The 22,519-nt window shown below is 53.9% G+C and overlaps 1 protein-coding gene across 2 annotated transcripts; it reads left to right on the top strand.

The window, feature by feature from the left end:
• Positions 1-6,264: 6,264 nt before the first annotated feature.
• LOC147092890 (acidic fibroblast growth factor intracellular-binding protein-like) lies at positions 6,265-12,619 on the top strand. 2 transcript variants are annotated; one of them, XM_085976169.1, is made up of 3 exons: positions 6,265-7,078; positions 11,625-11,823; positions 12,466-12,619. In XM_085976169.1, exons 1-3 carry the CDS (start codon positions 6,994-6,996, stop codon positions 12,602-12,604), a joined length of 423 nt encoding a protein of 140 aa, XP_085832295.1. In that variant the 5' UTR covers positions 6,265-6,993; the 3' UTR covers positions 12,605-12,619. The 2 variants fall into 2 exon arrangements, with proteins under 2 accessions (XP_085832295.1, XP_085832296.1); XM_085976170.1 differs by lacking the exon at positions 6,265-7,078 and adding an exon at positions 10,723-10,876.
• Positions 12,620-22,519: the final 9,900 nt, after the last annotated feature.

The raw sequence follows: 22,519 nt of genomic DNA, 5'->3' as shown, positions 1-22,519 counted from the left end.
AGCTCTCCAGCCTAATCCCTAACTTCCAGCACTTGCTCCGTAGCCCTGTAGGTTCCGGCACTTCAAGGGCATATCCAAGCACTTTTTAAATGCGGTGAGGGTTTCTGCCTCTCCCACCCTTTCAGGCAGTGAGTTCCAGACCCCCACCACCCTCTGGGTGAAACAAGTTCTCAACTCCCCTCTAAACCTTCTCCCAATTACTTTAAATCTCTGCCCCCTGGTTATTGACCTCTCTGCTAAGGGAAATAGGTCCTTCCTATCCACTCTATCTAGGCCCCTCATAATTTTATACACCTCAATTAAATCTCCCCTCAGCCTCCTCTGTTCCAAAGAAAACAACCCCAGCCTCTCCAATCTTTCCTCGTAGCTAAAATTCCCCAGTCCTGGCAACATCCCGGTAAATCTCCTCTGCACCCTCTCTGATGCAATCACATCCTTCCTGTGATGTGGTGACCAGAACTGCACGTAGTATTCTAGCTGTGGCCTAACCAGTGTTGCATACAGTTCTAGCATAACCTCCCTGGCTCTTATATTCTGTGCCTCGGCTAATAAAGGAAAGCATCCCGTATGCCTTATCGACCTGTCCTGCTACCTTCAGGGATCTGTGAACATGCACTCCAAGGTCCCTCTGTTCCTCCACGCCTCTCAGTATCCTCCCATTTATTGTGTATTCCCTTGCCTTGTTGCCCCTCCCCGAATGCATTACCTCGCACTTTCCCGGATTGGAATTCCATTTGCCTCTTTTCTGCCCACCTGACCAGTCCATCGCTATCTTCCTGCAGTCTAAAGCTTTCCTCCTCACCGTCAACCACGCGGCCGATTTTTCTATCATCTGCAAATTTCTTAATCTTGCCCCCTACATTTAAGTCTAAACCATTGATGTATACCACAAAAGGTAAGGGACAGAGTACTGAGCCCTGTGGAACCCCACTGGAAACAACCTTCCAGTCACAAAACCTCCCCTCGACCATTTCCTTGCCATTTAACCCTTGTCTAATTGTTAAAGAACGTCATTCAGTAGCTCAAACAAGTGATCAAGCCAATGAGCTGGAACATTACAACGATAAAACTAATGATCCAATAAGCTGGTATTAATGCAATATTATTGAATGAAGCACTAGCGCAATAATATTTTTAATTCATTTCATGGGGTGTGTGCGTCGCTGGCAAGGCCCAGCATTTATTGCCCATCCCTAGTTGCCCTTTGAGAAGGTGGTGGTGAGCCGCCCTCTTGAACCGCTGCAGTCCGTGTGGTGAAGGTGCTCCCACAGTGCTGTTAGGGAGGGAGTTCCAGGATTTTGACCCAGCGACGATGAAGGAACGGCCGATATATTTCCAAGTCAGGATGGCGTGTGTGACTTGGAGGGGAACTTGGAGGTGGTGGTGTTCCCATGCGCCTGCTGCCCTCGTCCTTCTAGGTGGAAGAGGTCGCGGGTTTGGGAGGTGCTGCCGAAGAAGCCTTGGCGAGTTGCTGCAGTGCATCTTGTAGATGGTCCACACTGCAGCCATGGTGCGCCGGTGGTGGAGGGAGTGAATGTTTAAGGTGGTGGATGGGGTGCCGATCAAGTGGGCTGCTTTGTCCCGGATGGTGTCGAGCTTCTTGAGTGTTGTTGGAGCTGCACTCATCCAGGCAAGTGGAGAGTATTCCATCACACTCCTGACTTGTGCCTTGTAGATGTAAACAAATGAGTTGGTTTCATTGCTTTAACAGTGTAACATTATGGAACTTTTAACAATATTTTAATTCATTGTATGATCAAAGAATCATAGAAGGATACAGCACAGGAAGAGGCCGTTCGGCCCATCGTGCCTGTGCCGGCTCTTTGAAAGAGCTCTCCAATTAGTCCCACTCCCCCCTGCTCTTTCCCCACAGCCTTGCACATTTTTCCTTTTCAAATATTTATCCAATTCCCTTTTGAAAGTTACTATTGAATCTGCTTCCACCGCCCTTTCAGGCAGCGCATTCCAGATCACAACTCGCTGTGTAAAAAATGTCTCCTCTGGTTCTTTTCCCAATTATCTTCAATCTGTGTCCTCTGGTTACCGACCCTCCTGTCACTGGAAACACTTTCTCCTTATTTACTCGATCAAAACCCCTCATGATTTTGAACGCCTCAATTAAATCTCCCCTTAACCGTCCCTGCTCCAAGGAGAACAACCCCCAGCTTCTCCGATAGCAAAACACTGCGGATGCTGGAAATCCGAAATAACAACAGAAAACGCTGGGAAAACTCAGCAGGCCAGGGCAACATCCGCGGAGAGAGAAACAGAGTCAATGTTTCGGGTCGAAACCCTTCGTCAGGACTGAGAGAAAAGGCAGGAAATGAAACAAAAGGCAGTTTGGGGGCTGGCAAATGGGGGAGGGGATGAAAGAAGAGACATTAAGAGATATTCAAGGCGAGACGAGATGGTAATAGGACAGGTAAAGAAACAAACAATGGCTCGAGATGAAGTGTGAAATGCGCTGGCAGAGTGAGAGACAGCTGCCATGTAGGACAGAGGAAAAAGGAAAAGGCACAAACCAAAGGTGTGGATAAAAAATATTAAAATATAATCGGGGCCGAGGTTATGATCTGAAATTGTTGAACTCGATATTGAGTCCGGAAGGCTGTAAAGTGCCTAATCAGAAGATGAGGTGCTGTTCCTCAAACTTACACTGAGCTTCCGTGGAACAGTGCAAGAGCCCGAGGACGGTGAGGTCTGAGTGGGAATGGAGCGGTGAATTAAAGTGACAGGCGACCGGAAGCTCGGGGTCACCCTTCTTCTCCAGTCTCTTCACATCATTGAAGCCCCTCATCCCCTGCTACCATTCAATATAGATATTGCTATACGGGTCAGATTCAGCTTTCATTGGGTTAACTCCCACTCAGAGGTACATCTATTTAGCTCTAAACCTTTAGATTGCTCATGTAAGTTTTTGAGTAAGCTCCAAGGCAGTTTGCATCTTAATGATAGAAATATTCCCAGTTAGGCCCTCTGTCACCGACTGGGCGGAGGGGATGAGTTGGGTTCGCAGCAATGTTACTGAGTGAAGGGTTGAAATTGATCATAAGACATAGGAGCAGGAGTCGGCCATTCGGCCCCTTGAGCCTGCTCCGCCATTCAATGAGATCATGGCCGATCGTCAATCTCAACTCAGTGTCACCTGTGGCTCAGTGGGTATCTCTCTCTCTCTCTCTCGCCTTGGAATCAGAAGGTTGTGGGTTCGAGCCCCACTCCAGAGACTTGAGCACAAAATTCCAGGCCGACACTCCCAGTGCAGTGCTGAGGGAGCGCCGCACTGTCGGAGGGGCAGTACTGAGGGAGCGCCGCACTGTCGGAGGGTCAGTACTGAGGGAGGGCCGCACTGTCGGAGGGACAGTACTGAGGGAGTGCCGCACTGTTGGAGGGACAGTACTGAGGGAGCGCCGCACTGTTGGAGGGGCAGTACTGAGGGAGCGCTGCACTGTTGGGGGGGCAGTACTGAGGGAGCGCTGCACTGTCAGAGGGACAGTACTGAGGGAGCACCGCACTGTCGGAGGGGCAGTACTGAGGGAGCGCCGCACTGTCGGAGGGGCGGTACTGAGGGAGCGCCGCACTGTCGGAGGGGCGGTACTGAGGGAGCGCCGCACTGTTGGAGGGGCAGTCCTGAGGGAGCGCCGCACTGTCGGCGGGGCAGTACTGAGGAAGCGCTGCACTGTCAGAGGGGCAGTACTGAGGGAGCGCTGCACTGTCAGAGGGACAGTACCGAGGGAGCACCGCACTGTCGGAGGGGCAGTACTGAGGGAGCACCGCACTGTCGGAGGGACAGTACTGAGGGAGCGCCGCACTGTCGGAGGGGCGGTACTGAGGGAGCGCCGCACTGTTGGAGGGGCAGTACTGAGGGAGCGCCGCACTGTCGGAGGGACAGTACTGAGGGAGCGCCGCACTGTCGGAGGGGCAGTACTGAGGGAGCGCTGCACTGTTGGGGGGGCAGTACTGAGGGAGCGCTGCACTGTCAGAGGGACAGTACTGAGGGAGCACCGCACTGTCGGAGGGGCAGTACTGAGGGAGCGCCGCACTGTCGGAGGGGCGGTACTGAGGGAGCGCCGCACTGTCGGAGGGGCGGTACTGAGGGAGCGCCGCACTGTTGGAGGGGCAGTCCTGAGGGAGCGCCGCACTGTCGGCGGGGCAGTACTGAGGAAGCGCTGCACTGTCAGAGGGGCAGTACTGAGGGAGCGCTGCACTGTCAGAGGGACAGTACCGAGGGAGCACCGCACTGTCGGAGGGGCAGTACTGAGGGAGCACCGCACTGTCGGAGGGACAGTACTGAGGGAGCGCCGCACTGTCGGAGGGGCGGTACTGAGGGAGCGCCGCACTGTTGGAGGGGCAGTACTGAGGGAGCGCCGCACTGTCGGAGGGACAGTACTGAGGGAGCGCCGCACTGTCGGAGGGGCAGTACTGAGGGAGCGCCGCACTGTCGGAGGGGCAGTACTGAGGGAGCGCCGCACTGTTGGAGGGGCAGTACTGAGGGAGCGCCGCACTGTCGGAGGGGCCGTCTTTCGGATGAGACGCTAAACCGAGACCCTTTCTGCTCTCTCAGGCAGATGTAAATCCTCATAGGATCAGTCTAGTGAATCTTTGTTGTACCGCCTCTAAGGCAAGAATCATAGAATGGTTACAGCACAGAAGGAGGCCATTCGGCCCGTCGAGCCCGTGCCGGCTCTCTGCAAGAGCACTTCAGCTAGTCCCTCTCCCCCTGCCCTTTCCCCGTAGCCCTGCAAATTTTTTTTCCTTCAGGTACTTATCCAAATCTCTTTTGAAAGCCGTGATTGAGTCTGCCGCCACTGCATTCCTTCTGTCACCTTTGGGTCTCCTGCCAATCGCCTTGAATCTGTGTCCTCTGGTTCTCGGTCCTTCCACCAACAGGGAACAGTTTTTTTCCCCGTCTACTCTTGTCCGGACCCCCTCAAGGTTGCCCTTCCTCAGGTAAGGAGACCAAAGCTGTGCACAGTACTCCAGGTGTGGTCTCACCAGAGCCCTGTACAATTGCAGCAAGCCCCTGTCAATCCCCCCCCACCAACCTCAGATTCCTACTTGACTATTCCAACACACTCCTGGCCGGCCTCCCATGTTCCACCCTACGTAAACTTAAGGTCATCCAAAACTCTGCTGCCCCGTGTCCTAACCCGCACCAAGTCCCGTTCACCCATCTCCCCCTGTGCTCGCTGACCTACATTGGCTCCCAGTTAAGCAACGCCTCGATTTTAAAATTCTCATCCTTGTTTTCAAATCCCTCCATGGCCCTCGCCCCCTTCCCTATCTCTGTAACCTCCTCCAGCCCCACAACCCCCCGAGATCTCTGCGCTCCTCCAAATCTGGCCTCTTGAGCATCCCCCGATTTTAATCGCTCCACCATTGGCGGCCGTGCCTTCAGCTGCCTGGGCCCTAAGCTCTGGAATTCCCTCCCTAAACCTCTCCGCCTCTCTCTCCGCCTTTCAAACGCTCCTTAAAATCTGCCTCTTTGACCAAGCTTTTGGTCACCTGTCCTAATATCTCCTTATGTGGCTCGGTGTCAAATTTTGTCTGATAATCGCTCCAGTGAAGCACCTTGGGACGTTTTACTTCATTAAAGGTGCTATATAAATGCAAGACGTTGTTGATTTTGCTGTAGATTTCAATGAGATTCCCCCCTCCCCTCAGATTGCTGTAGGTTTCAATGGGATACCCCCCTCCCCTCAGATTGCTATAGGTTTCAATGAGATTCCCCCCTCCCCTCAGATTGCTATAGGTTTCAATGGGATTCCCCCCTCCCCTCAGATTGCTATAGGTTTCAATGGGGTTCCCCCCTCCCCTCAGATTGCTATAGGTTTCAATGAGATTCCCCCCTCCCCTCAGATTGCTATAGGTTTCAATGGGATTCCCCCCTCCCCTCAGATTGCTATAGGTTTCAATGGGGTTCCCCCCACCCCTCAGATTGCTATAGGTTTCAATGAGATTCCCCCCTCCCCTCAGATTGCTATAGGTTTCAATGGGGTTCCCCCCTCCCCTCAGATTGCTATAGGTTTCAATGGGGTTCCCCACCCTCTCACTTTGGGCCTTGCGGCCCCCGTTGCTAGGCCCTGGTCCCCCGTTGCTAGGGTCTGGCTTCTGGCCCCGCCCCCCTCAACCAGCCAGGCGGAACGGAGCATGCGCGGCGGCTGCCTTCCCATTGGTCACCCCTCACCGGAAGCTCACCCACGCCCCGCCCACCCGCCCCTCCAGAGGTCACCCGACGCTCTCCTCTCTGATTGGACGGCGGCTTTCGACCCGGATGTCTTTCCCCTCGATCTTGTTGTGGGTTTATTTTTTGGGGGGGGCGGGAGAAGGAGGTTTATTTTTTTAATTTTCTCTATTAGAATCAGTAAGATTGATTCACCGAGCGGCTCAGTTAGAAGGGTTTTAACCCCCTCCCCTCTATACAGAGAGTTACCATAGTAACGGCCTGGGGGGGGTCAGTTATCATAGTAACAGGGTAAAGGGGGTCAGTTACCATAGTAACAGGCCGGGGGGGGTCAGTTACCGTAGTAACAGGTGCTGGGGTGGGTCAGTTACCGTAGTAACAGGTGCTGGGGGGTCAGTTACCGTAGTAATAGGGTAAAGGGGGTCAGTTACCGTAGTAACAGGTGCTGGGGTGGGTCAGTTACCGTAGTAACAGGTGCTGGGGGTCAGTTACCGTAGTAATAGGGTAAAGGGGGTCTGTTACCATAGTAACAGGTGCTGGGGTGGGTCAGTTACCGTAGTAACAGGTGCTGGGGGTCAGTTACCGTAGTGACAGGGTAAAGGGGGGGTCAGTTACCATAGTAACAGGTGCTGGGGGTGAGTGTAAGCAGGCACATTAACGCCAGTAATAACGGTGGGCTGTGGTGATTCTAGTTACCGGCACAGGCAGTGATCCCGGTGACGGGGGAGCAGTTAGTTTATTGCGAGGCGCAGCGGACGGTGTGGGGGCGCTGACCCGGGTTACTGGCGGCCGGGTACCGGAGACGCTGGGTCATGGCGGTGGAGCTCGACGTGTTTGTGGGAAACACAACGCTGATTGACAAGGACGTTTATCAGCTCTGGCTCGATGGGTATTCAGGTAAAGGGTTGAGGCAGGCCGCGGTTTGCAGCGCGCATTGTGAAACCGCCCCGCGGGCGCTAACCGTGAACCCGCCCCGCGGGCGCTAACCATGAACTGTATCGTGCAATGCTAACCTTTAACCTGCACCAGGAGTGTCGACCTTTAACCTGCACCAGGAGTATCGACCTTTAACCTGCACCAGGAGTGTCGACTTTTAACCTGCATGAAAAAGGTCATAACTTAACCTCTATCTGCTTTCCGTTCACTTACATCGAGCCTACAGCACAGAAACAGGCCATTCGGCACAACTGGTCCGTGCCGGTGTTTCTGCTCCACACGAGCCTCCTCCCACCCCTCGTCATCTCACCCCGTCACCATGTCCTAGCTGTATGGAGCTTTCAGCTGTTTCTGAGGGACAGTTGAATTGTCGTATTGCAGGGGTGAAGCAATGTAGGATTATAAATGGATTTGCAGTCCTAGTTTTTCATCGTACTGTCTCCTGATTGGCTTTAATAGACCTGGCCATCAGTAGACGTACTGCTGCGGAGGGGTGCGCTGCCCTCTTCCCCTTGCCCCTTATCATTCAAACGTGACCGCAGTGAAGCTGCTGAACGCCCTCGGCTATACAGGGGAGAGCTTCACCTGGATATCGCCTGTCAAACAGTTTCATACCTTCCCAACGGTGTGCAGAAGGGGAGGTAAAGGATCCCCTTGGAATGAGTGACCATAACATGGTTGAATTCCATATTCAAGTAGAGGGTGAGAAGGTTGGATCTCAAACAAGCGTGCTGAGCTTGAATAAAGGAGACTATGAAGGTATGAGAGCGGAATTGATTAGAGTGGACTGGGAAAATAGATTAAAAGGTAAGACGGTACATGATCAGTGGTGTACATTTAAGGAGTTATTTTACAACTTTCAAAAAATATATATTCCACTGAGGAAAAAAGGGTGTAAAAGAAAAGATAGCCATCCGCGGCTAAGTAAAGTAATTAAGGATAGTATCCGACTAAAAACAAGGGCATATAAGGTAGCCAAATCTAGTGGGAGGATAGAAGATTGGGAAGTCTTTAAAAGACAGCAAAAAATAACAAAAAGATTGATTAAGAAAGGGAAGATAGATTATGAAAGTAAATTAGCAAAAAATATAAAAACGGATAGCAAAAGTTTCTATAGTTATATAAAAAGAAAAAGGGTGGCTAAAGTCAATGTTGGTCCCTTAGAGGATGAGACTGGGAAATTAATGGTGGGAAACATGGAGATGGCAAAAACGCTGAACAAATATTTTGTATCAGTCTTTATGGTAGAGGACACTAAGAATATCCCAACACTGGACAAACGGGGCTGTAGGGGGGGAGGAGCTAAATACGATTAAAATCACTAAGGAAGTGGTACTTGGTAAAATAATGGGACTTAAGCCGGATAAATCCACTGGACCTGATGGCTTACATCCTAGGGTCTTGAGGGAAGTGGCGGTAGGGATTGTGGATGCATTGGTAATTTTCCAAAACTCCCTAGACTCAGCAAAGGTCCCGGCAGATTGGAAAACTGCTAATGTAACACCAATATTTAAAAAGGGTAGTAGGCAGAAGGCTGGAAACTATAGACCTGTTAGCCTAACATCTGTGGTTGGTAAAATGTTAGAGTCCATTATTAAGGAGACAGTAACGGGACATTTGGATAAACATAATTTAATAGGACAAACTCAGCATGGTTTCATGAAGGGGAAGTCATGTTTGACAAATTTGCTTGAGTTCTTTGAGGAAGTAACATACAGGGTGGATAAAAGAGAACCAGTGGACGTAGTGTATTTAGACTTCCAAAAGGCATTTGACAAGGTGCCACACAAAAGATTATTGCTCAAGATAAAAAATCATGGCATTGGGGGTAATATTCTGGCGTGGGTGGAGAATTGGCTCTCTAACAGAAAGCAGAGAGTTGGGATAAATGGTTCATTCTCAGACTGGCAATCAGTAACTAGTGGTGTTCCGCAGGGGTCAGTGCTGGGTCCCCAACTCTTTACAATCTATATTAACGATTTGGAGGAGGGGACCGAGTGCAACATATCAAAGTTTGCAGATGATACAAAGATGGGAGGGAAAGTAGTGAGTGAGGAGGACATAAAAAAAACCTGCAAAGTGACATAGACAGGCTAAGTAAGTGGGCAGAGATTTGGCAGATGGAATACAATACTGGAAAGTGTGAGGTTATGCACTTTGGCAGGAAAAATCATAGAGCAAGTTATTATCTTAATGGCAAGAAACTGGAAAGTACTGTAGTACAAAGGGATCTGGGGGTCCTGGTGTACGAAACTCAAAAAGCTAGTATGCAGGTGCAGCAAGTGATCAAGAAGGCCAATGGAATGTTGGCTTCCATTGCTAGGGGGATAGAATATAAAAACAGGGAGGTATTGCTACAGTTGTACAAGGTATTGGTGAGACCGCACCTGGAATACTGCATACAGTTTTGGTGTCCATACTTAAGAAAAGACATACTTGCTCTCGAGTCAGTACAAAGAAGGTTCACTTGGTTAATCCCGGGGATGAGGGGATGGACATATGAGGAGAGGTTGAGTAGCTTGGGACTCTACTCATTGGAGTTCAGAAGAATGAGAGGCGATCTTATAATAATAATATAATAATAATCAACTTTTATTGTCATTGTTAGTGCACAAGTGCAGTACAACGAAATGTAGGCTTGCGGCTCCCGAGAGTGTACATTTAGATTAAGACATTTAAACATTCAGCATACATTTGGCTTGTAATACATTAACATAAGCATACCCATAATAAAGTGCACTGGCAGATGTGCAGGCTTTAGAGTTTATTTGTGGAGTTCAGTAGGATGACAGCCCTGGGAAAGAAGCTGTTCCTAAATCTGGTCGTTCGGGTGCGAATGCATCTGTAGCGTCTCCCAGATGGCAGGAGGGCGAACAGACTGTGGCTGGGGTGGGTAGGGTCTTTGATGATGGTCCGTGACCTCCGTAAACAGTGTTTCTGGTATATGTGCTCTATGGTCGGTAGCCGGGTGCCGGTAATGCGTTGGGCAGTTTTGATTACCCGCTGCAGGGCTTTCCGGTCATAGTAGCTACAGCTGCCATACCATACTGTGATACAGTTCGTCAGGATGCTCTCTATTGTGCAGCGGTAAAAGTTAGAGAGGATCAGGGGTGACAGGTTACATCCCTTCAGCCTCCTTAGGAAATATAGGCGCTGCTGGGCCTTCCTCACCAGAGAGGAGGTATTGAGGGACCAGGAGAGGTCTTCAGTGATGTGGACTCCGAGGAACTTAAAGCTGTCCACCCTTTCCACCACAGCCCTATGGATGTGGATGGGGGTGTGACTTCCGCCTTTAGACTTCCGCCTTATTGAAACATCTAAGATTGTGAAGGGGCTTGATCGGGTGGATGCGGTGAGGATGTTCCCAATGATGGGTGAAACTAGAACTAGGGGGCATAATCTTAAAATAAGGGGCTGCTCTTTCAAAACTGAGATGAGGAGAAACTTTTTCACTCAGAGGGTAGTAGGTTTGTGGAATTTGCTGCCCCAGAAAGCTGTGGAAGCTACATCATTAAATAAATTTAAAATAGAAATAGATAGTTTCCTAGAAGTAAAGAGAATTAAGGGTTACGGGGAGCGGGCAGGAAATTGGACATGAGTCTAGGTTCGGAATGGTCATGGCCCTGTGGGTAGTGGAGCGGGCCCAGGGGCCGTGTAGCCTTGTTCTGCTCCTACTTCTTGTGTTCTAATTCTGTGTTAGATTTCAGGAGATGGTTCTATTCCTGTTCCTGGCTGGGGTGGAGATCGCCTTTACAGAAGGTAAGTACTGTAGAAAATACAGGGACAGAGTGATCTCCTGGACGAGTTTCAATCGCCTAGATGGGTCGGAGAGGAATTTCCCAGATTTTTTCTCCCAAATTGGCCATTGGGTTTTTTATCTGGTTTTTCGCCTCTCCCGGGAGATCACATGGGTTCGGGTGGGATGGAGAGTGATAGAAGATTTGAGGTTAGGATCAGATCAGCCATGATCTTATTGAATGGTGGAGCAGGCCCGAGGGGCCGATTGGCCTACTCCTGCTCCTATTTCTTATGTAGTAGGGCTCCAGTACACTGAGAGAGAAAGTGTGTGGAATTTCGGCCGTTCTATGCTATGCTTGTGTCTATGAGAAAGATACATGGCACAGAGGTTTCTGAGGGACGATAACGCACTATGTAGACCTTCTAGAGGTTTCTGAGGAACACCACGCCCCTGTGGAGAGCTTCCAGATGTTTGAGGGACACAAAGCACTTGTGGAGAGCTTCCAGATGTTTCAGAGGGACACGGTGACAGACAATGGAAGCACAAGTCGGTCTCCGTCCAAACCTGGCCAGAATCTTGTTGCTTGTGCATCCTGCCCCAAGATAACGTTCCCCATTGCTAGATTTGATTTGGGGGGAAATGGCCAGTGCAGACCCTGGCCAGCCGAAGGTTTGTGCGAGGATGGGCGGAGGAGATCGGCAAGTGTGCGATATCTGGCGCTGGTGTTGTCTAGATTGTCTCTCTCCATTTACCGCCTCTTCCTTCCAGTCAGTGATGCCGTTACAATCCGAATCGAAAGTGGGATATTGGAGCAGGCTGGCGCCGCCCCCGATGTTCTGGAGAGCGACACCATGGATCATTACCGTGCCTTCCAGATGTTGGAGCGTTTGCTGCACAGCCCCCCAAAACTGATCAACCAGCTCCTCTTCCAGATCCCACCACCCATGCAGTCCATGTTGATTGAAAAGTAAGCAAAACTAAGCTGAATTGGCTGGAACTAGCACTGCGACTGAACTGAATACGACCAACCGGTTCACTCATGTCCTTGCAGGAAGCAAACCTGCCGGACCTCCCTGGTCTGACCTTGTTGGGGACAGTGTAGAGGGAGCTTTACTCTGTATCTAACCCCGTGCTGTACTTGCCCTGGGAGTGTTTGATGGGACAGTGTAGAGGGAGCTTTACTCTGTATCTAACCCCGTGCTGTACCTGCCCTGGGAGTGTTTGATGGGACAGTGTAGAGGGAGCTTTACTCTGTATCTAACCCGTGCTGTACCTGCCCTGGGAGTGTTTGACGGGACAGTGTAGAGGGAGCTTTACTCTGTATCTAACCCGTGCTGTACCTGCCCTGGGAGTGTTTAATGGGACAGTGTAGAGGGAGCTTTACTCTGTATCTAACCCGTGCTGTACCTGCCCTGGGAGTGTTTGATGGGACAGTGTAGAGGGAGCTTTACTCTGTATCTAACCCGTGCTGTACCTGCCCTGGGAGTGTTTGATGGGACAGTGTAGAGGGAGCTTTACTCTGTATCTAACCCGTGCTGTACCAGTGGAAGTGTATTTGTGTAAAATGATTCGGGCAGAGAGACGACGTGATTCGCTTTCCCTTCGGCAGATACTACACGTTTGATGAGCCCTTTGTGCGCGAGGTTCTGGGGAAGAAGCTGTCCAAAGGAACCAAGAAAGATCTCGATGACGTCAGCGCTAAAACAGGCATCACCCTGAAGAGCTGTCGGAGGCAGGTAGGGACCTGACACGGCTCCTGCATCAGAGCAGCTTTACGTCTCAATCATTGACAGTTTGCAATCAATTGTAACGAATATTAGAAAGAAAAATCTGTTGTTTTTAATGTTAGAAGATTTTATTCAATCCTGCAAACGTACAATTAAATTCTCCGCTTTGCTAAGTTGGTATCTCTCTTACCTGAAGGTTCTGGTGATGTTAAAGATCCCGTGGAACTGTGTGAAGAAGAGAAGGGATTTTCCATTCTGAACCTTGGTTAGACCACACTTGGAGCACTGTGCACAGTCCTGGTCTCCATATACCTCGGTTAGACCACACTTGGCGCACTGTGCACAGTCCTGGTCTCCATATACCTCGGTTAGACCACACTTGGAGCACTGTGCACAGTCCTGGTCTCCATATACCTCGGTTAGACCACACTTGGCGCACTGTGCACAGTTCTGGTCTCCATATACCTTGGTTAGACCACACTTGGAGCACTGTGCACAGTCCTGGTCTCCATATACCTTGGTTAGACCACACTTGGAGCGCTGTGCACAGTCCTGGTCTCCATATACCTTGGTCAGACCACACTTGGAGCACTGTGCACAGTCCTGGTCTCCATATACCTCGGTTAGACCACACTTGGAGCACTGTGCACAGTCCTGGTCTCCATATACCTTGGTTAGACCACACTTGGAGCACCGTGCACAGTCCTGGTCTCCATATACCTCGGTTAGACCACACTTGGAGCACTGTGCACAGTCCTGGTCTCCATATACCTTGGTCAGACCACACTTGGAGCACTGTGCACAGTTCTGGTCTCCATATACCTCGGTTAGACCACACTTGGAGCACTGTGCACAGTCCTGGTCTCCATATACCTTGGTCAGACCACACTTGGAGCACTGTGCACAGTCCTGGTCTCCATATACCTCGGTTAGACCACACTTGGAGCACTGTGCACAGTCCTAGTCTCCATATACCTTGGTTAGACCACACTTGGAGCACTGTACACAGTCTTGGTCTCCATATACCTTGGTTAGACCACACTTGTAGCACTGTGCACAGTCCTGGTCTCCATATACCTCGGTTAGACCACACTCGGAGCACTGTGCACAGTCCTGGTCTCCATATACCTCGGTTAGACCACACTCGGAGCACTGTGCACAGTCCTGGTCTCCATATACCTTGGTTAGACCACACTTGGAGCACTGTGCACAGTCCTGGTCTCCATATACCTCGGTTAGACCACACTTGGGGCACTGTGCACAGTCCTGGTCTCCATATACCTTGGTTAGACCACACTTGGAGCACTGTGCACAGTCCTGGTCTCCATATACCTTGGTTAGACCACACTTGGAGCACTGTGCACAGTCCTGGTCTCCATATACCTTGGTTAGACCACACTTGGAGCACTGTGCACAGTCCTGGTCTCCATATACCTTGGTTGGCCCACACTTGGAGCACTGTGCACAGTCCTGGTCTTCATATACCTTGGTTAGACCACACTTGGAGCACTGTGCACAGTCCTGGTCTCCGTATACCTCGGTTAGACCACACTTGCAGCACTGTGCACAATCCTGGTCTCCATATACCTCGGTTAGACCACACTTGGAGCACTGTGCACAGTCCTGGTCTCCATATACCTTGGTTGGCCCACACTTGGAGCACTGTGCACAGTCCTGGTCTTCATATACCTCGGTTGGACCACACTTGGAGCACTGTGCACAGTCCTGGTCTCCATATACCTCGGTTAGACCACACTTGGAGCACCGTGCACAGTCCTGGTCTCCATATACCTCGGTTAGACCACACTTGGAGCACTGTGCACAGTCCTGGTCTCCATATACCTTGGTTAGACCACACTTGGAGCACTGTGCACAGTCCTGGTCTCCATATACCTCGGTTAGACCACACTTGGAGCACTGTGCACAGTCCTGGTCTCCATATACCTCGGTTAGACCACACTTGGAGCACTGTGCACAGTTCTGTTCTTCATATACCTTGGTTAGACCACACTTGGAGCACTGTGCACAGTCCTGGTCTCCATATACCTTGGTTAGACCACACTTGGAGCAGTGTGCACTGTCCTGGTCTCCATATACCTTGGTTAGACCACACTTGGAGCACTGTGCACAGTCCTGGTCTCCATATACCTTGGTTAGACCACACTTGGAGCACTGTGCACAGTTCTGCTCTCCATATACCTTGGTTAGACCACACTTGGAGCACTGTGCACAGTTCTGGTCTCCATATGCCTCGGTTAGACCACACTTGGAGCACTGTGCACAGTCCTGGTCTCCATATACCTCGGTTAGACCACACTTGGAGATCTGTGCACAGTTCTGGTCTCCATATTATAGAAAGGATATTGAGGCACTGGAGAAGGTGCAAAAAAGATTTACAAGGATGATCCCAGAACTGAGAGGTTATAACTATCGGGAAAGATTGAACAGGCCGGGGCTCTTTTCTCTAGAAAGGAGAAGGCTGAGGGGTGACCTGATCGAGGTCTTTAAAATCACGAAGGGGTTCGATAGGGTCGACGTAGAGAAGATGTTTCCCCTTGTGGGGGAGACCAGAACTAGGGGCCATCAATATAAGATCATCACTAATAAATCCAATAGGGAATTCAGGAGAAACTTCTTTACCCAGAGAGTGGTGAGAATGTGGAACTCGCTACCACAGGGAGGGGTTGAGGCGAATAGTATCGATACATTTAAGGGGAAGCTGGATAAACACATGAGGGAGAAAGGAATAGAGGGATATGTTGATGGGGTGAGATGAAGAGGGGTGGGAGGAGGCTGGTGTGGAGCAGAAACACCGGCACGGAGCACTTGGGCCGAATGGCTGTAATTTCAATGTAACAGAAGCCAATTTTCCCCTGTCTACGACAAAAGAACATAGACTGATAATCACTCGCCAATCGAAATCATTTGAAAACCTCAAAGCCATTGATTGTAGGAGAAAGGCCCCGTCATAGCCCAGTGAGTAAACCTTTAAACACCAGCAACCGTCCTGAAGAGAGACTTGCATTCCTATAGCGCCTTCCATCACGTAGGAATCGCAGCAGCCAATCTGTGCAGAGCCAGCCAGCTCCCACAAACAGCAATGCCATCATGATTTTAGGAGTTGGTCGAGGGATTGACTAGGATATCGGGGAGAACTCCCCTGCTCTTCTTCCTTGGTATTTTTTTCGTCCACCTGAGAGGGTAGACTTGATTTAACGTCTCATCCGAAAGACTGCCCCTCCGACAGTGCGGCGCTCCCTCAGTACTGCCCCTCTGACAGTGCGGCGCTCCCTCAGTACTGCCCCTCCGACAGCGCGGCGCTCCCTCAGTACTGTCCCTCCGACAGCGCGGCGCTCCCTCAGTACCGCCCCTCCGACAGTGCGGCGCTCCCTCAGTACCGCCCCTCCGACAGTGCGGCGCTCCCTCAGTGCTGCCCCTCTGACAGTGCGGCGCTCCCTCAGTGCTGCCCCTCCGACAGCGCGGCGCTCCCTCAGTACTGCCCCTCCGACAGCGCGGCGCTCCCTCAGTACTGTCCCTCCGACAGTGCGGCGCTCCCTCAGTACTGCCCCTCCGACAGTGCGGTGCTCCCTCAGTACTGCCCCTCCGACAGCGCGGCGCTCCCTCAGTACCGCCCCTCCGACAGCGCGGCGCTCCCTCAGTACCGCCCCTCCGACAGCGCGGTGCTCCCTCAGTACCGCCCCTCCGACAGTGCGGCGCTCCCTCAGTACAGCCCCTCCGACAGTGCGGCGCTCCCTCAGTACAGCCCCTCCGACAGTGCGGCGCTCCCTCAGTACTGCCCCTCCGACAGTGCGGCGCTCCCTCAGTACTGCCCCTCCGACAGTGCGGCGCTCCCTCAGTACTGTCCCTCCGACAGTGCGGCGCTCCCTCAGTACTGCCCCTCCGACAGTGCGGCGCTCCCTCAGTACTGCCCCTCCGACAGTGCGGCGCTCCCTCAGTACCGCCCCTCCGACAGCGCGGTGCTCCCTCAGTACCGCCCCTCCGACAGTGCGGCGCTCCCTCAGTACAGCCCCTCCGACAGTGCGGTGCTCCCTCAGTACCGCCCCTCCGACAGTACGGCGCTCCCTCAGTACCGCACTGGGAGTGTCGGCCTGGATTTTTGTGCTCCAGTCTCGGAAGTGGGACTTGAACGCACGATGTTCTGACTCGGAGCCAAGAGAGAGCGAGAGTGCTACCCACTGAGCCGCGGCCGACACCAATCGGCACGTCAGTTATCCGGGCCCAGCAACTGCAGACCAATTGTCTGTGCAAACAACAAGGTGGAAGACTTCACCTTCACCCAGTTAGAGTCGGACGCACTCAGTCAATGTTATCAGCAGGGGGTGGGAGCCAAAGTTAGACGATTGGAATATGGGTCAGCAATGCTGCAGTGGTAACCTAGACAACCGAATGTATGCGTCACACCTTCTCCAGTACCGCGAAACACACACAGCAAAGAAAAGGATCATTTTACACTTTTTAAATTATTAGAATTTTGGCACAGCACAAATTGTGCAGAATTCTGGCCTCCATAGTGTACAGAAAGGATCTAGATGCACTGGAGAAAGATTTACAAGAATGATCCCACAAATGTCAGGAAAGATTGAACAGGCCGGGGCTCTTTTCTCTAGAAAAGCGAAGGCTGAGGGGCGACCTGATCGAGGTCTTTAAGATTCTGAAAGGGTTCGATAGGGTAGACGTAGAGAAGATGTTTCCCCTTGTGGGGGAGACCAGAACTAGGGGCTGTCAATATAAGATAGTCACTAATAAATCCAATAGGGAATTCAGGAGAAACTTCTTTACCCAGAGAGTGGTGAGAATGTGGAACTCACTACCACAGGGAGTGGTTGAGGCGAATAGTATCGATGCATTTAAGGGGAAGCTGGATAAACACATGAGGGAGAAAGGAATAGAAGGATATGCTGATGGGGTGAGATGAAGAGGGGTGGGAGGGGGCTGGTGTGGAGCAGAAACACCGGCACGGAGCAGTTGGGCCGAATGGCCTGTTTCTGTGCTGTGCATTCTCTGTAAAATTCCTAATTAACATTTAGCAGAGCTCCTTATGAGTGGTTCCAGGATGGATCTCTGATCGGTGTACGGGCCGTCCTGGGCTGAACAACACCATTCGGGGCAGGTGGCAGTCTGTGCTTCAAAACAAAGCTCACGATGAACGAGAGGTGGGCAGAGGCGCTGAGGGAGGGGAGGGACCGACTCCCAGCTTGTTCCAGAGGACAGAGCGAGGGGAGGGACCGAGTCCCAGCTTGTTCCAGAGGACAGAGGGAGGGGAGGGACCGACTCCCAGCTTGTTCCAGAGGACAGAGCGAGGGGAGGGACCGAGTCCCAGCTTGTTCCAGAGGACAGAGCGAGGGGAGGGACCGAGTCCCAGCTTGTTCCAGAGGACAGAGGGAGGGGAGGGACCGAGTCCCAGCTTGCTCCAGAGGAGGACAGAGCGAGGGGAGGGACCGAGTCCCAGCTTGTTCCAGAGGACAGAGGGAGGGGAGGGACCGACTCCCAGCTTGTTCCAGAGGACAGAGCGAGGGGAGGGACCGAGTCCCAGCTTGTTCCAGAGGACAGAGGGAGGGGAGGGACCGACTCCCAGCTTGTTCCAGAGGACAGAGCGAGGGGAGGGACCGAGTCCCAGCTTGTTCCAGAGGACAGAGCGAGGGGAGGGACCGAGTCCCAGCTTGCTCCAGAGGAGGACAGAGCGAGGGGAGGGACCGAGTCCCAGCTTGTTCCAGAGGACAGAGCGAGGGGAGGGACCGAGTCCCAGCTTGTTCCAGAGGAGGACAGAGGGAGGGGAGGGACCGAGTCCCAGCTTGTTCCAGAGGAGGACAGAGGGAGGGGAGGGACCGAGTCCCAGCTTGTTCCAGAGGACACAGGGAGGGGAGGGACCGAGTCCCAGCTTGTTCCAGAGGAGGACAGAGGGAGGGGAGGGACCGAGTCCCAGCTTGTTCCAGAGGAGGACAGAGGGAGGGGAGGGACCGAGTCCCAGCTTGTTCCAGAGGACACAGGGAGGGGAGGGACCGAGTCCCAGCTTGTTCCAGAGGACACGGAGGGGAGGGACCGAGTCCCAGCTTGTTCCAGAGGAGGACAGAGGGAGGACAGGGACCGACTCCCAGCTTGTTCCAGAGGAGGACAGAGGGAGGGGAGGGACCGAGTCCCAGCTTGTTCCAGAGGACACAGGGAGGGGAGGGACCGAGTCCCAGCTTGTTCCAGAGGAGGACAGAGGGAGGGGAGGGACCGAGTCCCAGCTTGTTCCAGAGGACAGAGGGAGGGGAGGGACCGAGTCCCAGCTTGTTCCAGAGGACAGAGCGAGGGGAGGGACCGAGTCCCAGCTTGTTCCAGAGGAGGACAGAGGGAGGGGAGGGACCGAGTCCCAGCTTGTTCCAGAGGACACGGGGAGGGGAGGGACCGAGTCCCAGCTTGTTCCAGAGGGAGGGGAGGGACCGAGTCCCAGCTTGTTCCAGAGGAGGACAGAGGGAGGGGAGGGACCGAGTCCCAGCTTGTTCCAGAGGAGGACAGAGGGAGGGGAGGGACCGAGTCGCAGCTTGTTCCAGAGGAGGACAGAGGGAGGGGAGGGACCGAGTCCCAGCTTGTTCCAGAGGACAGAGCGAGGGGAGGGACCGAGTCCCAGCTTGTTCCAGAGGAGGACAGAGGGAGGGGAGGGACCGAGTCCCAGCTTGTTCCAGAGGAGGACAGAGGGAGGGGAGGGACCGAGTCCCAGCTTGTTCCAGAGGACACAGGGAGGGGAGGGACCGAGTCCCAGCTTGTTCCAGAGGAGGACAGAGGGAGGGGAGGGACCGAGTCCCAGCTTGTTCCAGAGGAGGACAGAGGGAGGACAGGGACCGAGTCCCAGCTTGTTCCAGAGGAGGACAGAGGGAGGGGAGGGACCGAGTCCCAGCTTGTTCCAGAGGAGGACAGAGGGAGGGGAGGGACCGAGTCCCAGCTTGTTCCAGAGGAGGACAGAGGGAGGGGAGGGACCGAGTCCCAGCTTGTTCCAGAGGACACAGGGAGGGGAGGGACCGAGTCCCAGCTTGTTCCAGAGGAGGACAGAGGGAGGACAGGGACCGAGTCCCAGCTTGTTCCAGAGGAGGACAGAGGGAGGGGAGGGACCGAGTCCCAGCTTGTTCCAGAGGAGGACAGAGGGAGGGGAGGGACCGAGTCCCAGCTTGTTCCAGAGGAGGACAGAGGGAGGGGAGGGACCGAGTCCCAGCTTGTTCCAGAGGAGGACAGAGGGAGGGGAGGGACCGAGTCCCAGCTTGTTCCAGAGGAGGACAGAGGGAGGACAGGGACCGAGTCCCAGCTTGTTCCAGAGGAGGACAGAGGGAGGGGAGGGACCGAGTCCCAGCTTGTTCCAGAGGAGGACAGAGGGAGGGGAGGGACCGAGTCCCAGCTTGTTCCAGAGGAGGACAGAGGGAGGGGAGGGACCGAGTCCCAGCTTGTTACAGAGGGAGGGGAGGGGCCGAGTCCCAGCTTGTTCCAGAGGAGGACAGAGGGAGGGGAGGGACCGAGTCCCAGCTTGTTCCAGAGGACACAGGGAGGGGAGGGACCGAGTCCCAGCTTGTTCCAGAGGAGGACAGAGGGAGGACAGGGACCGAGTCCCAGCTTGTTCCAGAGGAGGACAGAGGGAGGGGAGGGACTGAGTCCCAGCTTGTTCCAGAGGAGGACAGAGGGAGGGGAGGGACCGAGTCCCAGCTTGTTCCAGAGGAGGACAGAGGGAGGGGAGGGACCGAGTCCCAGCTTGTTCCAGAGGAGGACAGAGGGAGGACAGGGACCGAGTCCCAGCTTGTTCCAGAGGAGGACAGAGGGAGGGGAGGGACCGAGTCCCAGCTTGTTCCAGAGGAGGACAGAGGGAGGGGAGGGACCGAGTCCCAGCTTGTTCCAGAGGAGGACAGAGGGAGGGGAGGGACCGAGTCCCAGCTTGTTACAGAGGGAGGGGAGGGGCCGAGTCCCAGCTTGTTCCAGAGGAGGACAGAGGGAGGGGAGGGACCGAGTCCCAGCTTGTTCCAGAGGAGGACAGAGGGAGGGGAGGGACCGAGTCCCAGCTTGTTCCAGAGGAGGACAGAGGAAGGTGAGGGACCGAGTCCCAGCTTGTTCCAGAGGAGGACAGAGGGAGGGGAGGGACTGAGTCCCAGCTTGTTCCAGAGGAGGACAGAGAAAGGTGAGGGACCGAGTCCCAGCTTGTTCCAGAGGAGGACAGAGGGGTGGCATAGTGGTTAGCACTGTTGCCTCACAGCGCCAGGGACCCGGGTTCGAATCCGGCCTCGGGCGACTGTCTGTGTGGAGTTTGCACATTCTCCCCGTGTTTGCGTGGGTTTCCTCCGGGTGCTCTGGTTTCCTCCCACAGTCCAAAGATGTGCGGGTTAGGTTGATTGGCGATGATAAATTGACCCTTAGTGTTAGGGGGGATTAAATACGTGGGGTTACGGGGATCGGGTGGGATATGTGTCGGTGCAGGCTCGATGGGCCGAAATGGCCTCTATCTGCACTGTGGGGTTTCTGTGATTTCTGTGATTCTGAGGGAGGGGAGGGACCGAGTCCCAGCTTGTTCAGAGGAGGACAGAGGGAGGGGAGGGACCGAGTCCCAGCTTGTTCCAGAGGACAGAGGGAGGGAGGGACCGAGTCCCAGCTTGTTCCAGAGGACAGAGGGAGGGGAGGGACCGAGTCCCAGCTTGTTCCAGAGGAGGACAGAGGGAGGGGAGGGACCGAGTCCCAGCTTGTTCCAGAGGAGGACAGAGGGAGGGGAGGGACCGAGTCCCAGCTTGTTCCAGAGGAGGACAGAGGGAGGGGAGGGACCGAGTCCCAGCTTGTTCCAGAGGACAGAGGGAGGGGAGGGACCGAGTCCCAGCTTGTTCCAGAGGAGGACAGAGGGAGGGGAGGGACCGAGTCCCAGCTTGTTCCAGAGGAGGACAGAGGGAGGGGAGGGACCGAGTCCCAGCTTGTTCCAGAGGACAGAGCGAGGGGAGGGACCGAGTCCCAGCTTGTTCCAGAGGAGGACAGAGGGAGGGGAGGGACCGAGTCCCAGCTTGTTCCAGAGGAGGACAGAGGGAGGGGAGGGACCGAGTCCCAGCTTGTTCCAGAGGAGGACAGAGGGAGGACAGGGACCGAGTCCCAGCTTGTTCCAGAGGACAGAGGGAGGGGAGGGACCGAGTCCCAGCTTGTTCCAGAGGAGGGCAGAGGGAGGGGAGGGACCGAGTCCCAGCTTGTTCCAGAGGAGGACAGAGGGAGGGGAGGGACCGAGTCCCAGCTTGTTCCAGAGGAGGACAGAGGGAGGGGAGGGACCGAGTCCCAGCTTGTTCCAGAGGAGGACAGAGGGAGGGGAGGGACCGAGTCCCAGCTTGTTCCAGAGGACAGAGGGAGGGGAGGGACCGAGTCCCAGCTTGTTCCAGAGGACAGAGCGAGGGGAGGGACCGAGTCCCAGCTTGTTCCAGAGGACAGAGGGAGGGGAGGGACCAAGTCCCAGCTTGTTCCAGAGGACAGAGGGAGGGGAGGGACCGAGTCCCAGCTTGTTCCAGAGGACAGAGGGAGGGAGGGACCAAGTCCCAGCTTGTTCCAGAGGACAGAGGGAGGGGAGGGACCGAGTCCCAGCTTGTTCCAGAGGAGGACAGAGGGAGGGGAGGGACCGAGTCCCAGCTTGTTCCAGAGGACAGAGGGAGGGGAGGGACCGAGTCCCAGCTTGTTCCAGAGGACAGAGGGAGGGGAGGGACCGAGTCCCAGCTTGTTCCAGAGGAGGACAGAGGGAGGGGAGGGTCCGAGTCCCAGCTTGTTCCAGAGGAGGACAGAGGGAGGGAGTGACCGAGTCCCAGCTTGTTCCAGAGGAGGACAGAGAGAGGGGAGGACCGAGTCCCAGCTTGTTCCAGAGGAGGACAGAGGGAGGGGAGGGACCGAGTCCCAGCTTGTTCCAGAGGACAGAGGGAGGGGAGGGACCGAGTCCCAGCT

The sequence above is a fragment of the Somniosus microcephalus genome, unplaced genomic scaffold (assembly GCF_052327205.1).
Source record: "Somniosus microcephalus isolate GS21.2 unplaced genomic scaffold, FLI_Smic_1.0 unresolved_chr2, whole genome shotgun sequence".
Classification (NCBI taxonomy): Eukaryota; Metazoa; Chordata; class Chondrichthyes; order Squaliformes; family Somniosidae; genus Somniosus; species Somniosus microcephalus.
Note: the sequence above shows the minus strand (reverse complement) of the source record. Positions and strands in the feature narration are given on the sequence as shown.